The 13,856-nt window shown below is 41.5% G+C and overlaps 1 protein-coding gene across 2 annotated transcripts in view; it reads left to right on the top strand.

The window, feature by feature from the left end:
• The first annotated feature begins 433 nt into the window (after nt 1-433).
• The window catches only part of LOC109477094 (protein jagged-1-like), a 48,822-nt gene continuing 35,399 nt past the window's right edge, over nt 434-13,856 (top strand). For both annotated transcript variants that reach the window (XM_019778141.1, XM_019778140.1), the window contains exons 1-2: nt 434-691; nt 815-1,114. In XM_019778141.1, the coding sequence (XP_019633700.1) occupies nt 626-691; nt 815-1,114 (366 nt within the window). In that variant the 5' untranslated portion in view covers nt 434-625. The remainder of the gene's footprint in view (nt 692-814; nt 1,115-13,856) is intronic.

Below are 13,856 nucleotides of genomic sequence, written 5' to 3'. Positions count from 1 at the left end.
GGAGAGTCAAGACGAAGTAAAGCGATCGGCCCCACGGCTGTTGGCAAAGAGTGCGAGGGGCGATCCAGAGGAGGCCTTCTCATGTTCCCCCTACCAACCGCAGGCTATCGACCGGCCCGTCCTACCGCCGCCGTCCCGCCTCCTGCCCCCGCGGCCGAGCCCGTTCAGGTACCCGACAACAGTCGGGCACGGTCTTCCTTCCTCTTCCCCCCACATTTCGACCACTTTCTTCACTTCTTGGGCGACGTACGGTGCGTACAGCATACCCTGGGAAAATTTTAGGTCAAATTAGTCACACGCCTATCAACTTTCGCCTATAATAGACAATGTTTACACAACATCTCATTAAAATAGGACAATAGCCAATAGAAGAAACGTCAACTTGTCGGCACGGAATACATAATTGATCTGCGCATGCGAACTGTGGCAGCGCCTCCAAATAATGCATCTGTCGGCCGCTGCGGTTCCCACAGCTCGAGACCCAGGCTGCTGTGTAATATTTTTCGATCGGGAGGAATACCGTCGTCGTGCATGCCCAACCTAAGCGATCCCAGCGCCGTTCAGCGGCTCCCGTTTCCCCCACAATCACTCAGGAAAGCTGTTGGGAAATTGGCACGAAGTAGGCATGGTTCATAGAGGGGCTTTCCTACTTACAGCTGTTGGAATAGTGCTGCTAACTTCCACGATACAGGTACCTATTTTCAGTTTTATAATGAGCGGTACGCGTGCTATTTCACATTGCAGTTTTCATTACAGCGATATGAGTTTCTCATGTTTCTTATATCGTGTGTTTCTTTGGAACTTGTTTTTCCAGCTCTCCAATGCTTCAGGATACTTCGAGCTGCAAATTAACTCGATACAGAATATCGCGGGCCAGCTCATCAGTGGAAACTGCTGCGATGGAGTGAAAGATTATGACGGGTCTTGTACACAGGATGCGTGCGATACTTACTTCAGAGTTTGCCTTAAGGAGTACCAAGTGAAACCGTCGGCAAGTGGAACCTGTACGTTTGGGAGATACACCAGTCCCGTGTTGGGTGGAAATTCTTTTTCCCTGTCAAACAATGGAAACAATGCCGGACGAGTCAGGCTTTCATTCGACTTCGGTTGGACGGTAAGTAAACTGGGGTGAGTGACGGGCGGGCATGTCAGGGGGACTCTAGAGCGTGTTACACGGGCTATGGTAGCTGACAAATTTATACGAGCACCACGGTTCGGTAGCTGTTGCTTGCACAGAGTTGTGGAAAACGCCAGAAGTTCCTTTAGAGCCTTTTAAGGGCATGTGAGAAGACGCTAATCTGTACCGTCCCAGAGTAACAGGTTCCCGGGCATGCCGCCGTGGGGTCGGCGGTGCGGTAGGGCGAGGGAGGGGGTGAAGGCTCGGTACTAAGTGTGTGTACGTCTCGGTAAAAACTAACGGGAAATCGGACTAGTCTTGAAGGGGTTGGAAGGATAGGTCCAAGTTGTTGGGGTTTTACTGCTTTGTGTGCTAACTGTGAATGGGGTGTATGTTTACCAAGTGTGCGAAGATTCTCACGTTGTGCCGCTAGCGTGCTTGGTGGGAGCGTGTCATGTTGTTGGCACCTTGTTACTACTGTGTACCGGGCAAATCCCGAGTAGGAACCCAGCGCTCTCGTGGTGTGGCGCGCTCACTCACACAGGGCCTTTCCGCAAAGGGATATCGCCGTATTTGGTGTTGTGTTCTCCGTCAAAATGTGAGCGGTGGACGTGGTGAATGAATGGAAAATCTTCGCTATTGTATAAGGGGATCGATGACCTGGCTGACTACACTGGTCCTGACCGTATTTTGCCTTGACTGAAAAGGTTTGGAGGTTACTACAAGTCGCCCAAGTGGCCCTGTTTACCTGTGGGCGCTACGAGCTATATTGCACACGTGGTCGCACAATTATATACCTCTCAATAACACAGTATTACAATTTCACGGAGACAATAGGAAAGTGTGAGGGACAAAGCCAGTTGTGCATGTTACAGTTTGTTTTTCTTGTCTTTGTTAGGACATTTATTTTGGGTTCCGTCCTGTTGTCATGTTTCTTTCAGGGGGTGGCACTAGCCACTGTGTGACCAGGCGGACAGAGGTCATTTCGTCCATAGTCCGAATCTTTCAAATAAAATTAATGTAACTGTTCGCACACACAGCAATTGTAGGTTGTATGATAATGCATTTTGTGTGTGTGTGACTACAATTTTCCAGAGAGAAAGTCTGTTGTTGTTGTGTTTTTGAAGCCAATCATATGATGTATAAATATTTAAGCAGGCCCAGCTACCCAGACTCATTACTGCAGCATTTGTGTCCTGACGCACACCAGTACCAGCACAAACTGAAAAACAACATTAACATATTTTTTTTGAAGTCTTATATAACACTGAAAAAAAAAAACAAAGGTATGATGACCTTTTGACAGGCTTTCCCGTGAGAAAATGTCACCAAATTTTAACTTGTGAAGGCTGTTCACTGATGATTCTCACCTACAGCAAATCACACCATCTAATTTGGCATGAAACAAATACAGCCAATTGTTACCAGCTGTTGCCATTACCAGAACACAAGTTCCACTTCTACAGGACATAGTTAGCTCCAGCTGTTAATACCTCTTTAGTCGGAGCGCCCCTCGAAAATAAATAGTCGATTTGTCCCATCAATATTTCAAGACCAGACTGATCAATACTAAGCCGGTAGAACCAACTTGAACTAACATAAAGTCCTGGACATAACTTATCTGCAATTTTGACAAGAAGACAATGGTGACATGATTAGCTCTTGAAAGATAGTGATTTGAGAAATATTGAATTTCCTATTGTATTATTCATGGTGGTGGCAAGACAAAGAGCCATGTCCAAATGCCATGGGAGCTCTCTTTTGTTTTTCTTGGACAACACTTTCAAGACTTGTGATCCATTGTGAAGATCCAGACATGAATTTTTTGTTACAAATCCTAAAGTCAATACCTTGTTAAAGTGCCAAGAACCTTTCTGCCCATCACAAATGTCATCACTGGCAAAAAATGGTTCAATTTCATTTTTCTCACTTCAATGTCCTATTCTGAGTCCACCATAAAAAGGATGCCTTAACTTCGTATTAATGTACTAGTATTAATTTGTACCCCAACCCTGTCTGTGTTTGACAACTTTGTACCAGAATTTGTGGACCAACATCAACTTCAGTTTATATACAGATTTACATGTCATGGTGTACATTATCATTAATTCTTCCTGCTAAGCATTTGCTCCATCCATGGCCCCAAAATTTAATCATCTTTTTGATGGGATAAAGTTTCTAATAGTTAAGAAGATCAGGAGCTAATCTTTTATTCAATTCAGATTGATTTAGCTTGTCCCGTCAAATATGCTCAATGTCCTGATTGAGAAACTACTCCCATTATTGGTTGAACATGTAGAGATGGATACTATAGAGTCAGATTAGAAGATCCTGTAGTTTCACATTCAAATACTTAGTCATCACTAGAAACACTTTTATTGTCTTCGTCAGAAGAGTATGCATTCAGTTTCGCCCTGGTGTGGGTCTGTATGTAGGACTACTGCACACAATACATTTTGTACAAGGTACCTCGGATGTACGAGGTCCCCCTTGTCTCTTTCCCCCATTAGCAAACAGACGCCAAGACCAGTGGGTAACAGGTCCTACAGGAGAAATTTGAAATTCATGAAGCCAAACAAACCATCAGTATGCAGAGCAGGTGGCGGGAACACAGAGAGACCTGTTCAGTCAGTCCGTGTTCCTCTGTTTGCAGTCCTTGGGCTTCCCCCTCCTACTCCTTGGTCACACAACGTTTAGCCAAGCAAGGTCAGGTGGACTCTCCACTTGGTCCGTTTGCATGTCTTCCACCCATTTGTCCCCTTTATCCCCGCTTTTAAAGCAAGTCAAACATGTAATGGAGCAAATTATGGGCTTGCGTCCTTGTCCTGATGATACCATCAATAACTGTAGCCTCTTTTTTAGTAGGCTCTACAATCGTAGGTAGAGCGCAAGAAACCGAGTACTGGGAACTGAGATGCTGCCAGAACAAAAGCATATTGCAAGCCTGTCAAACGCCAGACTTGTAGAGGCTATGTTAACTGTTCCAAGAGCTCAAAGTGATGGCAGACAAATGTAAAATGTGAGATTTCTTTGTTAGAAAAGGTTAAGAATATTTGTACTCAAATGGCCTGACTGATGTAATTCAGTCACTTGCTTTCATATATAAAGACTCTTGAAGTTGGAACAATTTGGTAAAATACCGTAACTTAGATTTTAAAGCAGGTATTTTTATAATGATCATGTTATTTCAGAAAGAAGTTTCTATTATAGTATTTGACCAATGCATTTCACTTTGGTGCTCCAGCTATTTTTCTATCTGTATTGGTTTATCCTATTGTAAAAACAACAGTCCAATCCATATAGCCAAACTTTTAACTTGTTCTAAATACAGAGAGTGTTTTGCAGAAAACTAATGATCAGTTTTGGTACAAAATGTCCCATGATGCTAGTTCATGAAAATACATAAGGATGGTCCCTAAAATAACCACAACTTATTGAGCTAATTTACATTCTACCTTCCCGATAAGTGAAACATTTTACCTACAGTTGATGATAGATATTAGATCAGAGCATTACGTTTTATGAAAAGAAGCTATTAAAAAGTAGATTATGTATTCACATGCGATGAGAGAAATTATAGTATCTTATCTATTATTCATGAGCAACAGTTTTAAAGCTAAGCAATTTGAATATTTTATTAGTTGCTGTGTCCTATATAAAGGTCATATTATCGTTATCAACAATATCTATGTGTATGTTTGAATCGGTATTTGTTATTAAATGTAAATATTAGTCAGCAAAGGACCCAGGCTGATGTTTAAAACTGTTGTATAGAAATTATACATATATATATGATCACGGTTTGTTTGATGTTTTCGAAGTCCACGCAATTGTGAAGGATTTGCTCAATGACAAAGGAGTAAATCGTACGTAGGTGTGTGACAAAGAGGCTTCCATTCAGTTGCTCATGAAATATTAATAAAGATTTACAGCGTACACGGCGATGTCAAAACAGTGAAAAAAATTCTTGGTGCTGTTGTGGCATACAGAAGGGTTCTTAGATCTGTAAAATAAAATCTGTCCTGATTTCAAACTCCATATCTGGCCTAGTGGATCATATCCGTCAACTTGGCAGACATGTAGATATCTGGTATTTCAGGATAGGATCCTGTGCCTAGGATCATTATAACGAAAGTGAAAAAGAATGTCGACTCAATATCAGCAGAGTTCACTTCTATTACCCGATTTGTACACAGACAAAAACTTGACGCTATGAAAGCTACTTAGGGCCTGCTACTTACTCGAGTGTACAAAAACTGTGTACGCTGAATTTTCCTGCTAGATGGGTAGTGTCAAGAACGTACGCTCAGATTGTGTATTACTTCGAGGGCTGGCAGATGATTGTAACTTGTGATATATTCTTGATGTGTACTTCGAAGCAGGCTGATTTATACAAAGAAAAAAATCTGCTTATGCAATTTTTATACCATCATGTATTTGCCAGTGTATTAATGGGGTCTAGACTACTGCATGCTTAGTTTGAGCTGCCATGTCTAGTTTCAGGTGACATGTGGTACTGGTGGTGTGCATGAATGAGGGGGAGAACTCTGTACCAAACCCTGTTGACCACTTAAAAGATCCCTATCTGCACATGTCAGTGTTAAGTTTCCAACAAGACTTGTAGTAGCCAAGAGAAAGTGAGCAGTGTGCTTGCTGCTATTCCATATTTGGCCAGACAGATGCCGTGATTGTTATCACTGGTCCATCCATCTTGCCAGTCAATCGTTTTTCTCCACAATTTCCTACATGGCAAATGGCTACCCAGAAGATCAGGCCACTAGAGGTTTATATTTAGAGCTGCTTTAAATAGCTGTCAGTGAGATTCATGCAAACCCCATTACAATCTTGTGCACCACTACCAACCAGCGGGAACAAAATACATTCTAGCCCCGTGGGCATCCGCCAATCAATTTTCTCCCTGGCAGTACTTTGACGTTGTCATTAGAAGTGAGAGACCTGAACTGAAAAAGTGAAAATATACAGGAGAAAGTTTCAGATAGAGGTCATTGGAGGTTATTCTAAAAGGATTTTATTGAAATGCCTCTTTTATAGCTACAGTATATAATAGATAATATTCGGATTTTCCTGTACCCACCACATTGAAATACACATGACAGGTTTCTTTTTTGTCACCATTTCAGTCAAAGAAAACTGGACAGTATCAGTCATATGAGGGTCTGCATGGGGGAACTTGGCAACATTGAATGGTAAATTAAGGAGGGTAGGCAATGCTTAGTGGTACATTTATGAAGACAGCAACGCTGAATGGTAAATTCAGGAGAATTCCTACACATGAGAGTAGAGAGTAGAGTAGAGTAGAGTAGTAAGCATGTATAAACACTTGTGTTAGATTTATGTATCTTGAAGTTCATAAAAAAAGGGCTGTGAATAGTGACACAACCACAGAAGATGTGCCATTGTGTAGCTATATTTTGTCTTTGGGCAATCTGGTGTTCAACAATGTGCTATTAAAGAATTTGTCACACTGAATTCTGGATAACATCGTGCTACTTTGAATCATAGGGACCAATCACACTTCACAAATAATTATCGACAATTAGAGGGGGGGACTACGATTAAGTGTAAAATAAGATAACTTGGTACGTCTCATGGTTAAAGTCATTCGGACCTTATACAGTAGGCACGTTTCTCAGAACTTACAAGTGTAAAGCTAGGAGAATAGTGAGCACAATACGATCCAAGAATTGCCCCCGCAGTGGCACAGTGACATCATAAATGCTCATCCGCGGGGCGTGTAATTATTTCTTGGCACGTAGTATCGTGTCTGTAAGCGTGGGAAAAGTCGTGTCAGGCAGGATAGGCGCTGCAGCTATCATCCACCGGGTCAAAGGGTCATATCCTGAGGGTGCTTGATCAATTGTTAAAAATCTGATGCTCGGAGGGCAATATATGGCTGACAGGGTCACAATGTTTGTTTGTTTTTCAGTCTATTGTCAATCAGCAGGGGCCTGGAAGGGTTACTGCTTGCCCATTGTGAGTTGGTCCGAATAACACCTTCCAAGGATGTCTTGATGGCCATTAAATGGCTCCAGTCTGTTTTGGCTGTATCGTCCTTGCCAAGGTGTGCTGTCCACTGATGCCCATCTGTCAGCAAACCCGGCCTGTGTGTCCTGTGGCCACTTGACCACCTCTGTGGATAGCTTGGGTCAACATTTGGCCCTTGGTGTAAGGACAGTTCATTTGGAATTCGGACCCAGGGGGACAAAAAAAGTGGTCCACACTTCCCCTCACAGTGATGCGTTACAAATTATTCTCAAAGTGAAACTTTACAGTGCGAGACTCGAACCATGTCCTGAACTATGCCAGCTCAGTGCCGGACTGGCACATACACCTGCTGGTAGTAATCTTGATTGTGTTCTGGGAGAATAGATTCTGTTTGTTTTTGCCAACAGAGGAAAAAGGAACTAGAGGTTATCTGGGTTAAGTTGGCACATCCTGGTCTGGCCTTGTCTCTGTTTACACCAGTAACTGGCTGAAAATCCTCTTTCTTCGCATGCCACTGTTTTCCCACGACTGATAACGATAAACGTGCACTGATGGGGGACCGCATGCCCTTTTCCGTAGAGTGTAATCGGCCATTTTAATTCTACGTAAAGCGCATTTTGCATAGAGCATAATTTGCCATTTTGATCCTACGTACTCCGTTGTAGCTACCCAGAATTTATCATAACATGTAATGCAGAGGCTTTTTGAATCCAGCGTAATACGTAGCCGCCTCTCAAAATTTTATGTAGAGCGTTGTCCAGACCCCCCCATGCAGGCCCTCACTGGTCAGTAAGAGTATAATGCATTCAGAGAAACATAATCATCTGTAATATATTTTGGGACAACTTTTAGGTCTCTTGGGATTATAGCCAGTAAACAGTACAGGAATATTTCACTGTACCATGTCCTAAAATTTTCAACTTCACCAAATTTAAACTTTTGTTACTCATTTTATCAGCAGATGATTTTTGATATTGTACATTACAAACATAGGACACTTGTTTGTTATCATATTTAAAGGTACCAAATCTATTTCATATTGAAAACTTGTGAAATTGAAACTTCTGACCCTGACAGTGTCCTCAGATAGTTTTCTCTATATTAAACACAAGACACTTGTTTGTAGGCCTATTGTATTGAGCAAGCAACTAAAATGCCTCTACTACTAGGAAGCAGCAAAGGCTGTATATTAAAGCGAAGACTGCGTCATGTTACAGTTGGTGACAGGAAATGTTGACGTCAGAAGTTTCTGCCTCCGATGGACTCCCCCTTTCTCAGAACCAGTAGTTGAACAGTTGGCGTGCTTTCGACATGAGATACAAATGTCTCCCTGGGTCATCACATGAAAATAGCTCCTCAAATTACATATGGACGGAACAGGCATTGGGTCTCAATGGGCGGCCGATTGAGTGATTGTTGCCAAGTTTTCTTGCGCCTGTCTGTATGCTAATGTAGCTCTTGATGTCATGTTGGTAACACGATGGTCTGGGTAGCATTCCACTATAAAAAAATACTATAATAAGATTTATGCTATAAAAAATAGTGTAATAAGAAGTATGGAAGGTCAATGTACATGACCTGATTTAAACACACAGGCAAAAAAATTGCGCACGTCAAATTTTTCCCGCTCCTAAATCAGCCTACTTGACGTACCTGAAGAATATACGTTTATTATTTTACCTTGATGGCTGGCGTAAATCTGAATGTACATTCTTTTCTTATTTTGAAATAGACTCTAGGCCAATTTACACGCTAGAAAAATGTAGTATACTCAGCGTATGCAGTTTTCGTACTTCAGGTTCTTTCGCTTGTAAAATTAGGTCTACATGGAGTCATCATTGGTATTAATGTCCCTCATCAAAGCTGAATTGATATAACGTTGGTAAAACCTAACAGAAGTTAGCAAAGGATGTCAAGACTTGTGTCACCAGTAACTACATGTAAACAGGCTTTAATTAGGTTAAAACACAATTACCTCATTTACTCAACTAGAAGAGATGGTCCATACAGGGTATCATTGCCCTACGTAGTCCCTGTTCCCACTAGGATAAAATTGTCCCTGATCAAGCCAAATAGATTGGTGACTGGCTTCGATCCGGTCAACTTTACCCCAGTGGGAACGCTCGCTATCCGTTAGGTCCGAGATGAAGCCAGCCAGCAATGATCCACGTCACATAGCTGATCCAGATTGAACCGAACTGAGCCGGATAGGGAACGTTCCCACTTGGGCAATAAACCGGTCACCAGTTTACAATGTATTTGGCTTGATCCGGACAATTTCATCCTAGTTGGAACAGTCCCATAGTTTATATTGGAACCATTTAGCCATCAGACCCCACAGGTGTTCAGATATAAATTGAAAAGTTTATTGCAAGTTCCTGCCTGTAGGCAAGACAAGTACATATAACTTGAAAGGGGGCCCGCAAGCCCTTTTCCGTAGAGCGTAATCGGCCATTTTAATTCTACGTAGAGCGTAGACGCATTTTGCGTAGAGCGTATTCGACGTTTTAATTCTACGTAATGCCTTGTAGCCACTTGGAATTTATCATACAGCACAATCGAGAGGTTTCTGAATTCGGCGTAGAGCGTTGTTGGGACCCCCCCCCCCTGCAGGCCCTCTTAAAAGTAGAGGATGGACAATGGATAACAATATAGTATGTGACTACTCTAACTACTAAGCACTAGATTCTAACTTGTCGGGTTTGACTTCTTTTGTCGGAGACAGTGGGAGACGAAAGATCCCACTTTTTCTATGATGTGTGGGTTTTGTGATGTTAAGAGGAGAGTAGTTTTCTTTTTGTCTGTAAACGTGGAGAACTTTCTGGGTCGCACACTGTGATTAACCATGACCTTGGCCAAAGCCACCATGCTTGTATCTACAGATTCTGACATGTTAAAGCCCTGTGTGTGTTGAAATTCTAAACAACATTCAACTTTGCCCTGGATGTTAACGCTCGAAAAAGAAGATAGCAGCAGCTCACGTGTTTAGCTGGTTACCTGGTGTGTGTTTTCCCACCACTGGATACAGGCAGTGGTCTCTTGCCTGCTTAATGAACCCAAGAGTTGTGGAAACAAGGGAAGTTTTAATGGGTAAAACGAGCCGCCTTTGCTGCTCAACTGTTGAAAAACACTGTCACCTGAGACTGTTTATCCACCATCTCTGGCTGTCCATCCCAGACACAGCCCTTCTAATTGCACAGAATAACACCAGGCTACTGAACTATGTCAACTTTTACAAACTCTCTCAGGGACGTTTTTTTTGGTTACCTCTTCTTCAATAGCGTCACTTTTGGCTTAATTTATCTGATGTGGAACCATTTTTGAAGATGAACAATGAAGGATTATATCAGCAGCACTTAAAACTCACCCATGGGCCAGTGACATACTCCAGATTGCTACACACACAAAAAAGGTGGACAGTTTCTGGATTTCTTAGTAGTTCTCCCACAGTTCAATGAAACTTAACTCAAGCTTCCTGAAGGTGTGTTAGGGCTATGCTGTAACAGTCTTCAAATTATGAAAAAGAGAAGAAAAAATAAACAAATAAGAAGGGGAGGGGACATTGTCCATATTATGTAAACAAACAGCTTCAATTGTATATAGACAATTGAGGCAAACAGGAATAGGACCAATAAACTTTACCTAGCTACTCCCATAATGGATGTATTAGCCTAGAAAAAGTCACCTTTGCCAGGTCTAGTGGTCCATTACTTGGTACCCTTCTTTTTTCTTTCATCATGAGGCCAGGTTATTATTTAATACATGTATATAGGTAATAGACTGTGATGTTATGAAATGTATCTACCAGATATTGAGATGAATCTGTCTTCACGGGAATTTTAGTCACACGGTGCATCTGTTAGCAAAGAAAGAGCACGTAATTCTGTTGCTATTGTCTTTAAGCTTCAGTCTCTGAGGTACATGTACTGTATATTGCTACTGAATTGTGTTGGCTGGTCAATGTTCTATTGCACTTATTCTATACCTCCTGGGTGCTGGGCTAGTTTGGAGGACCAACTTATTTTTTATTTGTTGGATAGAGTAGATGCAGCCAGAGTATCTTAATTTTAGTTCCTATGATTGCCCGGTGACTTCTGAGCACTCTGAAGCGGACTGTGATACCAAGGAGACCATAGCACGGCACAGGTTCCCTCGGACAGTCTTCCCATGACTGCCGCTGACCCAACTTGTTGTCATTGACGTAACAATGCACACTAAGAGTGTTTGCCTTCAGTGGTGTGTATGTTTAACTGTCAAGCAACCCACCTATTAATGTGGCTGTTTGCATATTTGTGTAATGTCCTGCAGGGGGCTTTGAAACTCACCCCCATGTTCCACCACGACCTGGTTGAACATTGTTACGTTTCAAACACAACCGTGGGAAAAGTAAACTGTTGTAACTGTTAGATGGCGGCGATAAACTGGCCCTAAATCAGTGGCACTTCATTGTCCTCCATCTTGTTCATTTTCGATTGGAACTTTTAATACCGCATTTATTGCTCTTATCTTGACAGTTTCTAGAGATCCCTAACTTTGTACCGACCGCAATTCTGGATTAGGAAGGAGTTCCCAGTGAGCACCTGTATGGTTAATATTTTCAGGATAAGTCAAGATGGGTCGGCCCATTTACATAGTGGGGGTGCATGGCAGGTGTAAAGATTGCCATATAGTTCACTCACCATCACCAATTAATTGCTAAGGAAGCAATGGCACCTCCTCTTGGTGTGAATACTTTCTCAAGGTCTTCAGTTATAGATGATGTCTTCAGGTTCCTTAAGGCCTACTTTACAAGCTTATAATCCCATATTTAAGCATGATGTAAAGCATGCGTAAAGGCTGGGTTCCTCCAGTTGTCGAAAGAGAAGGGGAACCTTTACGCATACTTTAAGATATGCTGAAATATGGGATTTTATGCAGTGTTACACAGTTTTTTCTGATATCGATGGCTAATAGCTTATACACATACAGTCATAAAGAATTGCAAGACACCTGTTGCAATTGAATTACAGTTGTGACCTGTCATAATAAATTTTATTTCTAGCTTTAAGTCTGCACATGCCTTTTTTCGTGAGGTGTTTCAAGCCATTTTAATTCACCGTTAATCATAGCCAGTTGCTTTAAATCAACGTTAAGCAATACTTTGTGCTCAAAGCATAATTGGTACATGTCGCACGTTTTTTAAACATTATTGAAAAACTCTTGGTATCATGTAATCATTTGTCAAATTTTCCAAAAGTCATAACAAAAGATCATTCCAAAGAAGTTGTTCCCAAATACTTACACATGAACAACTTAATTTAGGCATTGCTGGCCTTCCTGAATTTACCTCTAAGCGGTCCTGCCAGGATCCCCCCATGCAGACCCTCCTACAGTGCACACAATGGCTGTTAACTTAGAAAAAAAAGTAGGTGTTAGAGTTTGAAGTGATGGACTGGAAAGGTCAATGAACCTGTGACTGTTGTAGTTGTCCTCCAGACAGCTGCTCTAGCCCCTCAAGTTTAAAACAGTCAGGGATGACTGAAATGACAACTGCCCTGCTGTGAGAAATCATACAGGCAGAGGATTTACATCTAACTGTAATCTGATTTCAAAAGTTTTAACTCCCTGAAACAACCATTTTTGAGAAGTGGTTACGGTTCAAAACCTGCCTTCACCCAGTCAGATAGAACCACCCTTTTTCTGAGAGTTCACATTTTAAAACCAGTTCTCCATCCACCAATGACTACTGTTGTTTTTCTGAGAGTTCACATTTCAAACCAAACCTGTTCTCCATCCACCAATGAGAACTGGCCTTTTTCTGAGCATTCATTGAGTCGTTGTCAGTCTCCAATGACTTGGGTTAAAAAAAAATGTTTTTGATTGTTATTGATGCAGATCAGATGTCATTCTATCATTACAAAACATAACCCATCCACATTGTGTTTCACATACCATTCAAACCAGAATTTGATACACAACTTATCAATTCAGTAGGAAAATTCTTTGGGGAAATTCTTACTTATTCCTTTTATAAAACACACTTTGAGGGTAATTTTGAAAATAAGGAACATTCCCATTACACAGTTTAATGTTCATGCTTGACCAGTTGCATCATAACACACTTCTTGAAAAGAAGTGCCCAGTCAAATTTTTTGCGAACAATCATTTGCATGCAAGAAAAACATTAAAAATTGCAGTCAAAGATGAAAAATTCTTTTTATTGCAGAAGCATAACTGCTGTGTGTGATGAATAAACCATGGAAGGAATATAATATTACATAGCAATAGAATATAATAAACACTAGATTGAGTATAGAGTCTATTAAATGTGCTACATTTAGCTGGTATTGATAATTAGCACCCAAAGTTGATTTCTTAGCAGATTGTTATGAGAGCCCTTTTGAACACAGAGGACTCTGACCCTGTTCATACCAGACTTACATTTAGCGGTTTCAACCGGTTTTTCAAAAACCCGGCTAAAACCCTTAGCGTTCATACCAGACTTTTGATAACCGGTTTTTAAAAAATCCTGTCCGGTGAATATCCAATTAATCGGCCATGACTGCAGTTTGAATAACCGTTCCTCCCGCTCTTCCGATTGTTGTCCTTGGCCTTCTTACTTGTATGCCGTCTTCAGTTTGTTTGTTTTTACCTTACTGCGGCACTGATCCTTTATCTTCAAGAAATCAGCCTCCTCCAACATTTTTGTTTCGGTAGAGCCCTCGCCGCCCCCCCCCCAGCTTTTCGAATTCGG

This window comes from Branchiostoma belcheri, unplaced genomic scaffold (genome assembly GCF_001625305.1).
Source record: "Branchiostoma belcheri isolate BF01 breed outbred unplaced genomic scaffold, Haploidv18h27 scaffold4, whole genome shotgun sequence".
Taxonomy (NCBI): domain Eukaryota; kingdom Metazoa; phylum Chordata; class Leptocardii; order Amphioxiformes; family Branchiostomatidae; genus Branchiostoma; species Branchiostoma belcheri.
The sequence above is the reverse complement of the archived record's forward strand: the minus strand, read 5'-3'. Positions and strand labels throughout refer to the sequence as shown.